We start from the raw sequence: 11,152 nt of genomic DNA on the forward strand, positions 1-11,152 counted from the left end.
ATGTTATCAACGGTGCAAAGGATACTACTAGTCTATTAACTCAGAGCATCTAATCAGCAGGTAGTTTTTATTGGGCTACTGTCTGAACTCAAACATATGATTGGCTCCTAGACCTGGGGGAAACTTTGCACCTTCTATAATTGTCCCTCTTTGTGGCAGTTTTTGAAGGGGGCAATGGAACATTCCTTTGCATGCCCTAAATTTTGTAACTCTTACACATAGAAATTAACATTACCGTATATGCTTAATTCTACACTGTGTTTTTGGGTGATAAATGAAAGTGTTTTAAAGGAGAACTAAACCCTTAAAATGAATATGGCTAAAAATGGCATATTTTATATAGTGAACTTATTGCACGAGGCTAAAGTTTCAGCTTGTCAATAGCAGCAATGATCCAGGACTTCAAACTTGTCACAGGGGGTCACCATCTTGGAAAGTGTCTGTGACACTCACATGCTCAGTGGGCTCTGATTGGCTGTTGAGAAGCTAAGCTTAGGGCTCGTCACTAATTATCCAGCAGAAAATGAGCTTCCCCTGTAGTAATTATGTGTATTAATCAGCCTTATATTGTGACATTTCTATTCTATGTGTACTGTATATTGTGAGTGGGTCCCTAAGCTCAGTAAGTGACAGCAGCACAGAGCATGTGCAGTGAATCAGCAGAAAAGAAGATGGGGAGCTACTGGGGCATCTTTGGAGACACAGATCTTTACTGCTAAAGGGCTGTGGTTGCCGTGGGCTGGTACAGAAGCACAAAACATAATGAACAACATTTCTAGCTACTTGTTTAGTTAGGCTTTAGTTCTCCTTTAAAAAAGGTGCAATTTGTTAAACGTTACTCGCTTACATAATAGGTACAATTACTTCAGCTCCCTGAAAAACATGAAGACATTAACATTGCTCCTTATTAAGGTACCTTTCAGAAGGTTCAACCTGCAGTGTTCTTAGGCTGAAGGCATATAGGGCGTATATCAGTCAGTACCCAAACCCACCAAGGGCACCCACTGCTGGCTGTAATTAGAACCACCCATAAGTAGAGTCCTGCAGTGGGTCGGGTACCTGGGGTTACCCAGGTTGCAGGTAGAAGTTTCGGGAGCAGGTATAGACACAGGTCGGAGGTTCTCTGGGTTTACAGGTCTTCTCAATATCGAGGTTTACTCCTTTTTTTCCGATCACGCCTACTTCTAATGATGCCACGTCCGGTTTACAATGACAGCACTTCCTGTTTTACTCCTTTTTTTCCCTGATCCCGCCTACTTCTAATGATGTCACTTCTGGTTTACAATGACAGCACTTCCTATTTTACTCCTTTTTTTCTCTGACCACGCCTACTTCTAATTACGTCAGTTCCGGTTTACAATGACAGCACTTCCTGTTTTACTCCTTTCTTTTCTGATCACGCCTGCTTCTAATGATGTCACTTCCGGTTTACAATGACAGCACTTCCTGTTTCTTGATGGTCAGCGGGTCGCAGATAAGGTACTTACGGGTCGGGTCCAAGCGGGTAAATATGCAGGTTGTGGGTCGGGTTTCGGGTTTAACAAATTGGTTCCGCGCAGGACTCTACCCATAGGTGCCACTTGGCCTGATAACCTTTCTGGCACATTTTCATGTTGGGAATCTTTGGGCAGTTCTCATTATGGCCAGCAGGGGCAGTTTTAGACACTCTAGGGCTGGATAATGCCTTAAGTACTTTTAGCCTTAAAGCTACAAAACAAGAAAATGGACTGGGTTGTATTTGGTTTCCACATACACAGACAACCACTCATATTCATTCACAGGCTATATTGAAAGAAGCACCTCATTTCACTTTTTTGTTGAGGGAAATATAGAAACCTATACGAAACAAAAAAAATAACACAGAGGAAGTTGTTGGAAAGTCTATTTCCAAGTTGGCGCAACGGTGGTCGCGGGAATTTCTGCGTCCGATCTCAGCTGCGGAAGCCGAGAAGGCTCAGTTTTCTGAAACAGACCGTACCAATGCTTCATTTATCATTGCTTCCTCGTCTGCGCTGTAATCCTTATGGAGAGAGGAAGGGTTTGGTTTAAGAGGTAATTGACCCTCAAAAAGTACTGTAGCGTTAGTTCATTACAAAATTTCCCCCTGTTCCAGTGATAACAATCAGGTGCAGACGCTAACTGGTTGCTATGGGTTACTGACTGACCCCCCCACACATTGCTTCATATACATTATGAAAACCCATTATGTAACCCTAGCACAATCTGATACTCGTTGACTTGGAACGTACCACAAAAGTGTCGTAGGAGAAGCGATGTCTACGATTAATGTGCTCTATGAAGTTGGCACTCCTGTAACCTGGATCTCCCCATGGCATGGAGGCACAGATTGGGCAAACCTAGAGGAGGAAGAGAAAGACTTTCAACCTTTAAACCTTACGTCTACTAGAAAATCATTTAAACATTAAATAAACCCAATAGGCTGTTTTTGCCTCCGATAAGGATTAATTATATCTTAGTTGGGATCAAGTACAAGGTACAAGTATGGGACCTGTTATCCAGAATGCTCGGGCCATGGGGATTTCCTGGATAATGGATCTTTACATAATCTGAATCTTTATAACCAAAGTCTACTAGAAAATCACGTAAACATTAAATATAACCAATAGGCTGGTTTTGCCTCCAATAAGGATTAATTATATCTTAGTTGGGATCAAGTACAAGGTACAAATATGGGACCTGTTATCCAGAATGCTCGGGCCATGGGGTTCTGGATAATGGATCTTTCCATAACCTGAATCTTCATAACTTAAGTCTACTAGAAAATCCTATAAGCATTAAATAAACCCAATAGTTTTTTAATTATATCTTAGAAAAAGGAAAACCTTTAAAAAAAAAACTAGACTTAATACTGTAATACTGAGTCTACAGGAGAAGGCCTTCCCGTAATTGGGAGCTTTTTGGATAATGGGTTTCCGGATAACAGATCCCTGTATTATTATTGTTCTTATTATTCCTAGTTTCCTATTCATGTAACTGCTGTCATGTAATTCAAAGCAGTGGTTACTAAGGTATATCGCGCAATAGCAACTTGGTAACCATTTCAATTCCCAACTGGACAGCTGGGGGGAACAAAAGTTAAACCATCCAAAAATACTACATGATTTGAGTGGGTTAAACGAGGGAACAGAGTTGGTTCAGTGAAATAGTACTACTAGGCAAGGCTCAGCAATTTCTACGGATAACATGGAAACTGGAAGCCATTCTGTTGTTGGCAATAAAGGTTAAAGGAGTGGTTCACCTTTGAGTCAACTAGTATGTTATAGAACAACCAGTTATAAGAAACTTTACAATTGGTCTTCAATAAAAATTTTTTTATAGTTTTTGATTTATTTGCCTTCTTCTTCTGACTTTTTTCAGCATTCAAATGACCGCATCCAAAAAACAAATGCTCTGTTAGGCTATAAATGTACTGTTATTGCTACTTTTTATTACTCATCATTCTAGTCAGGCCTCTCCTATTCATATTTCAGTCTCTTATTCAAATCATTGCAAGGTTACTAGGGTCATTTGGACCCAGGCGACCAAATTGTTGAAACTGCAAACTGGAGAGCTGCTGAATAAAAAGCGAAATAACTCAAAAATTACAAATAATTAAAAATGAAAACCAATTACAAATTGTCTCAGAATATCCATCTCTACAGCATACTAAAAGTTAATTTAAAGGGGAACAAACCCTTTAACCTGTCAGTGCTGTTGCCAGAAATAAGCAGAATTATGCTGATAAACAAGATACAGTAAAACAAATGTCTAGCTAAATCCAGAGCCTAACATGAGTATTCCAGTAGCAGTACAAGACGTTAGTCCTACTGCCAACTCACCACAGGCGTTGCATCTGTCAAGTGAAACCTCCTGCAGTGATCCACTAACCCTTCCCGAGCGAGGTTCTGTTCCTGGCAGTAGGGGCAGGTGAAGGTAAAGCGGTTTGGGATATCACTGCGGGGAGGAAGATGAAGAAGAAGAAGCAGATATAAGATACCGTCAGGGTCCCATATATAGCAGATAAAAAGGACAGCCATACCCTCCACTGCGTGGACAACATACTCACCCAACTTCCTGAGATTGGCCCATTTTGACAGACTTAATTCCATTCATGACATATTTTTCATATTTTGAACAGGCGGCCAAGTGCTCTCGCATCTTTGAAAGCTTCATCTGTGGGTTATAATGGGCCTAGGTCAGTTCCTGTAATAACCACTAAATGCAATAACAACACATCAACCACACACAACAACCACCTGGCCAGCCATAAAGCAAGGCAGGACTGCTGCTTACAATGGGGATCAGATAGGATCTGTGCAGCAACTGGGACAGAATGCTCTGTTATACAGATAGCTAGAATCTCAGCTGCCATAAAGCAGGGCAGGACTGCTGCTTACAATGGGGATCAGATAGGATCTGTGCAGCCACTGGGACAGAATGCTCTGTTATACAGATAGCTAGAATCTCAGCCATAAAGCAGGACAGGACTGCTGCTTACAATGGGGATCAGATAGGATCTGTGCAGCCACTGGGACAGAATGCTCTGTTATACAGATAGCTAGAATCTCAGCCATAAAGCAGGACAGGACTGCTGCTTACAATGGGGATCAGATAGGATCTGTGCAGCCACTGGGACAGAATGCTCTGTTATACAGATAGCTAGAATCTCAGCCATAAAGCAGGACAGGAACTGCTGCTTACAATGGGGATCAGATAGGATCTGTGCAGCCACTGGGACAGAATGCTCTGTTATACAGATAGCTAGAATCTCAGCCATAAAGCAGGACAGGACTGCTGCTTACAATGGGGATCAGATAGGATCTGTGCAGCCACTGGGACAGAATGCTCTGTTATACAGATAGCTAGAATCTCAGCCATAAAGCAGGACAGGACTGCTGCTTACAATGGGGATCAGATAGGATCTGTGCAGCCACTGGGACAGAATGCTCTGTTATACAGATAGCTAGAATCTCAGCCATAAAGCAGGACAGGACTGCTGCTTACAATGGGGATCAGATAGGATCTGTGCAGCCACTGGGACAGAATGCTCTGTTATACAGATAGCTAGAATCTCAGCTGCCATAAAGCAGGACAGGACTGCTGCTTACAATGGGGATCAGATAGGATCTGTGCAGTCATTGGGACAGAATGCTCTGTTATACAGATAGCTAGAATCTCAGCCATAAAGCAGGGCAGGACTGCTTTAAAAATAAATATCAACGTTGTACTGTTATTAAGCAAGGAACAATATTGTCTGTTTATAGATGGAAAGTCCTATTTTTTTTTCTTTTTCATAATACGATCTAAGCTGGGCTTTCCCTGTCGGAAAAAGGAAATTGCTAACTATTGTGGGGAAATCCAGGACTCCTGAGCCCTTTCACATTTTTAATCAATACCATATAATCAGTCACAGGTGGTGCAGGGGAATTTAATACCGACACTGCTGCTAAATTTGGCCGATGATTGAGCACATGGGTACACACAGAGTGAAACCACATCTGCAGCTCAGCCTTAACCCTTGGCTGTCACATGCAGCCTTAAGGTTCTATGTATAATAAAACCACAGCCGCTCCTCCCATTCACTACTATGAAATGTATAAGCAAACATGTTATTTTCATTTTATAGGCCTTATTTAATCATAATAGGTGCCACTAACCCTCATATAACCTCAATATTTCCTTGCTGAATTTATACAGGGGAATACCGTTGCTGCCATAGTTTTATAGTATCTCTGTGTACAGACTATAAGCAAACTTAGGGGGCTGTTCCTGCTGAATTGTGCTTAGTACAGGGAATACCTATGCTGCCATTGTTTTATGGGATCTCTCTGTACAGACTATGAGCAAACACGGTGGCCTGTTCCTGCTGAATTGTGCTTAGTACGGGGAATACCTATGCGGTCATAGTTTTATGGGATCTCTCTGTACAGGCTATGAGCAAACTTAGGGGACTGTTCCTGCTGAATTGTGCTTAGTACAGGGGAATACCTATGCTACCATAGTTTTATGGGATCTCTCTGTACAGGCTATGAGCAAACTTAGGGGACTGTTCCTGCTGAATTGTGCTTAGTACAGGGGAATACCTATGCTGCCATAGTTTTATGGGATCTCTCTGTACAGACTATGAGCAAACTTAGGGGACTGTTCCTGCTGAATTGTGCTTAGTACAGGGGAATACCTATGCTGCCATAGTTTTATGGGATCTCTCTGTACAGACTATGAGCAAACTTAGGGACTGTTCCTGCTGAATTGTGCTTAGTACAGGGGAATACCTATGCTGTTATAGTTTTATGGGATCTCTCTGTACAGACTATGAGCAAACATGGGGACTGTTCCTGCTGAATTGTGCTTAGTACAGGGGAATACCTATGCTGTTATAGTTTTATGGGATCTCTCTGTACAGACTATGAGCAAACATGGGGACTGTTCCTGCTGAATTGTGCTTAGTACAGGGGAATGCCTATACTGCCATCGTTTTAAGGGATCTCTCTGTACAGGCTATGAACAAACTTAGGGGACTGTTCCTGCTGAATTGTGCTTGGTATAGGGGAATACCTATGCTGTCATAGTTTTATGGTAACTCTCTATACAGACTATGAGCAAACTTAGGGGGCTGTTCCTGCTGAATTGTGCTTAGTACAGGGGAATACCTATGCTGCCATAGTTTTATAGCAACTCTCTGTACAGACTATGAGCAAACTTAGGGGGTTGTTCCTGCTGAATTGTGCCTAGTACAGGGGATACTATAAGCAAACACAGGAGGCTCCTACTTACTTTTTTATTGCAGCCTTTGCATGATGCCTCAATGTTTTCCATTTGTGTTGTCAAATCGTAGGCGCAGGACTCCGTTTTTAGCTTTCCCCGGCACACGGCGCACATAGAGGTTTTGTCATACGTGCACCGACGCAGACACGATGCACAGAATCTGGAGGAACATGGTGGGGCAAAAGCCAGAAGTTACAGTCCTGATTTTATAATAAACAGATTATCACGACACACTGCGTAACTTCGGACGGAAAAAAAACAAATGGTTTTAATATTTAATAAAATATCCACAATCTTTTGAACCTGAATTCCTGCAACTTTGTGCCAGCTATAAGCAATCCGTCAAATGTGGATCCCACTGTATTATGGAAGTTGTCCCGTGCCAACTGGAACACAAGAACTTTCATATGGGTTCAAAGTGCTAAAGGGATAATACAAGGTTTCACAGCAGGGTTATATTCCTTGTCCTTTTATTTTAAGTGATACTTATATTTTTATGAAATAATGTGCCCTATGCACCCCCAGAATCCATGGTCCTAAGGTGGGAAGTACTTTTCCTATTAACAAATCAGAGGAAAGAGCCACTTAAAATATGTCCCGAGGCAAGAAATGTTTCAATTTCACCCTTTAAGTGTTGCTTTCTGCAAGTGCAATCCTGCACTGAATTCTCTGTATTCTAGAAACGTAAAATCTGCTGAACTCGCACTAGAGCGCCAGACCTGTAGATACTACAATCTATGGCATGTGGAGGGTTAACTCTTATAGAAGGCCAATGGTGTTTATGTTCATGCCCCAAATTTCCACTTATGTTACATTTTATCTCAGGATGTGGATTCAGATGTGGTCAGACAGCTGCTCCTCACTTAGTCCACCCACGCGTAAACTGCTCCGCTTCCTGAAACCATGTGACTAGGCGACAGTCCCAGAAAACCGTGACAATAATTGTGCCAAATGAAATAAATTGGAATTCCAATATACATACGTTAAATAATTTACTCATTCTGAAATTTGTAAATAGAACGACACTTTCTATCCTCTGCCAAGGTGGTTCTGATCAATGAACAATGTAGCAGAAGAATTATGCACAGTTGCCTTCTGCTACATAGTTTCAACCAAACGCAGTAATCCTGACAATCAATCTCTAAGGGAATTCCAAAATATTTGCTTTTTACTGTCCTTTTGGGAACTTAAAGGGGTTGTTCGCCTTTAAATGAACTGTTAGTATGATGTAGAGAGTGATATTCAGAGACAATTTGCAATTCATTTTTCATCATTATCGTTATTTAGCTTTTTATTCAGCAGCTCTCAAGTTTGCAGTTTAAGCACGCTGATTGCTAGGGTCCAAATTATCCTAGCAACCAAACATGGATTTCAATAAGAGACTGGAATATCCATAGGAGAGGCCTGAATAGAAAGATGAGTAATAAAAAGTAGCACTAACAATAAATGTGTAGCCTTAGAGAGCATTTGTTTTTTTAGATGGGGTCCAGATTTGAAAGCTGGAAAGAGTCAGAAGAAAGAGGAAAATAATGAAGACTAATTGAAAAGTAGCTTTGGCCATTCTATAACATACTAATATTTAACTTAAAGGTGAATCACCCCTTTAACACAAAGCAATCAGTCTGCTTTTGTAGAAATGAATGTAAGGAATAATTAATTCAAAGCCCGTTTAGGTGAACTGCTTTCTGGGTAACTGGCACACACTAAAGGCAGGGACACACGCAACAATTTGGGGAGATTAGTCGCCTGGCGACAAACCTCCTCTTTCTCGGGCTGACTAATCTCCCCAAAACGCCTTCCCACTGGCTAGAATGTAAATCGCCAGCGGGATGGCACTCGGAGCATTTTGTTTTATGAAGTTTCCTCATGAGGATACTTCGGGCGACTTCGGAAAATGAATCGCTCCCATCCCACCGGTGATTTTCATTCTAGCTGGCAGGAGTCATTTCGGGGAGATTAGTCACCCCAAACAAGAGGAGATTTGTCGAATTGCAGCGTGTGTCTCTGCCGTAAAGGGAAAGCAAATCCCAACATAAACATTGTGCCTAATGAAAGAAAATGGATATTTCTGAAATACATTTGGTCAATGGTTTTTATGTTATGGGAAAATGTAATTGAAAGCAGTGTCTGTCTGTCTCATTCCCACTGCTGGTTCTGTCTCTTAAAACAATATATCGTTAGTCCTGCAAACATCTTCATGGGTCTGTTAATTAGCTGGCTACTGTTACATTGTTTCACAAGTCAGAACCAGCAGGGCAGAGAATCGAAAGGGACCAACAGACATGGATTTCAATATCATTTACATCTGTAATGAATGTATATTGGAATGAAAGGGTTTGTTCGCCTTTGAGTTAACCTTTACTATGGTGTAGAGAGTGCTATTCTGAGACAATTTGCAATTGGTTTTAATGTTTTATCATTTGTGGTTTTTGAGTTATTTAGCTTTTAGTTCAGCAGCTCTCCAGCTAGCAACTTCAGCAATCTGGTTTCTAGGGTCCAAATTCTCCTAGCAACCATGCTCTGATTTGAATAAGAGACTGGAATATGAATAGGAGAGGCCTGATTAGCAAGATGCAATAAAAGGTAGCAACAACAATACATTTTAGATGGGGTCAGTGACACCCATCTGAGAGCTGGGTTGAGTCAAAAGAAGAAGGCAAATAATTAAAAAATTATAAAAAAAACAAATAATGAACACCAATTGAAAAGTTGCTTCAAATTAGGCATTCTATAACCTACTAAAAGTTAACTTAAAGGTGAACCACCCCTTTAAGCACTTTTTTTTAGGAGGGGTTGCAACCCCTTTAAATATTTGCATATTAACCGGAAGAAAGTTCTTCTGTCCCTCTACTAGTTGTTGCTAAACTACATTTCTCAGCGTCTCCTGAGAGCCTGCAGCCGTAAAATCAGTCTGTCATCTTTTAAAGGTGAAACACATCTTTAAATTAAACAGATTTATTTTATCCTACTTAAAAACACATTCATAATTGAATGGAGTCTGGAGGATTTCGATTTTATTTGTTTCACTTGCTAAACTGCCTGCTTTCTGGGGGAACATATTCAGTGGGAAGAATCGATGCTACGAAACTCAATGCAGAGCAAGAGCCCAATGAGAAATGAAAAGTGAAAGGGATATTGTGTTTTTGAGTTCTTTGGTTTCACTTACAATTATTCCTGATTCATGGGATTTATTTATGTATTCTGGTATTTCTTTTTTATATTCTTTATTTTCAGTTAGAGTGGTGGCACACGCTGCTACTTGGGGAGATTAGTCGCCTGGCTAATCTCCCTGAACTGCCTCCCGCTGGCTAGAATGTAAATCACCGGCGGGATGGCACTTGGAGCGATTCGTTTTCCGAAGTCGTCCGAAGTTGCCTCTCGAGAAAACTTCAGGCGACCGCGGAAAACGAATCAATTTGAGTGCCATCCAGCCGGCGATTTACACCATTGAAATGTAAATGTCATCAAAGAGACACAGATCCCCAGCCTGCACAGTGTGGTCTTGAGATGTTGCAGAACTACAACTGTCAGCATTGATTATACAGGAGGAGATGGGAGTTGTAGTCCAACAACATCTGCTTCTAGTCCAAGTGGGATGCTGGGAGTTGTAGTTTACCACCTGTCACAGGTTGAAGATCCCTGATCCCCACCAGAGCTGAGCCACATTATCTCCCCATGGGATCTTGTACACAACAGTTTAGGGAGGCACTTACACGTGTCCGCACACCATTCTGACAGGAGTCTTGAAGAGTTCCAGGCAGATGGGGCACGTGTATTTGTCGAAAATGTCGTTGTCCTGGGCTCCCCCCGACGCTGAGCTGGACTGTTGCTGCTGCTGCTGCCCCGCCATCAAAGACTTATTTCCCCTTCTTTAGTTTCCCTATCGCTTCCTCAAACAGCAGCGTTCCAAGTCTCGTTGTGACGCTGGGTAGTACTAACACGTGATCTGTAGAGCCTATAGGCTGAGAGAGACCTTGCTGGTTTCAGCATTTCCTTGTTTCCTGCTCTCTGTGGAAAATGTCTGTTATGTGACTCATACTGTATCACTAGTCACGTTCTTATGCACTGTGACTACGATAGTGTCTATTTAGTGTCAGCCTGTACAGCCCCTAGAGAAACATTAGTTATGTTTAAACATTCCTGCAAACAGTCCCCATGTAGCACATTTTACTGACAGAAATGCCATAAAAAGGGGTTTCCTTTGATGTACTGTTTGTGAACAATGTTTCTATGGCACAAAAAGTGAAAAAATAAAAATTCCCTTGAGACAAAATCTGCCATTTTTTGCTAAAAAAAACCAAAACGTGTTACATACATGTGGGCAAATTGTTAGGCAGACCAAAAGGGTTATGTCCAGCTAGTAAGAGGAGCATGGGAAGCCATTTAA

At 41.5% G+C, this 11,152-nt stretch overlaps 1 protein-coding gene across 1 annotated transcript; it reads right to left on the reverse strand.

The window, feature by feature from the left end:
- Positions 1-1,866: 1,866 nt before the first annotated feature.
- On the reverse strand, positions 1,867-10,645 carry rnf114.L (ring finger protein 114 L homeolog). Its single transcript, NM_001095370.1, is given in 6 exon segments — positions 1,867-2,020; positions 2,250-2,357; positions 3,840-3,954; positions 4,067-4,173; positions 6,775-6,925; positions 10,479-10,645. Coding segments are annotated over 6 exon segments (684 nt in total). The 5' UTR covers positions 10,616-10,645; the 3' UTR covers positions 1,867-1,954.
- Positions 10,646-11,152: the final 507 nt, after the last annotated feature.

This window comes from Xenopus laevis, chromosome 9_10L, assembly GCF_017654675.1.
Source record: "Xenopus laevis strain J_2021 chromosome 9_10L, Xenopus_laevis_v10.1, whole genome shotgun sequence".
NCBI lineage: Eukaryota > Metazoa > Chordata > Amphibia > Anura > Pipidae > Xenopus > Xenopus laevis.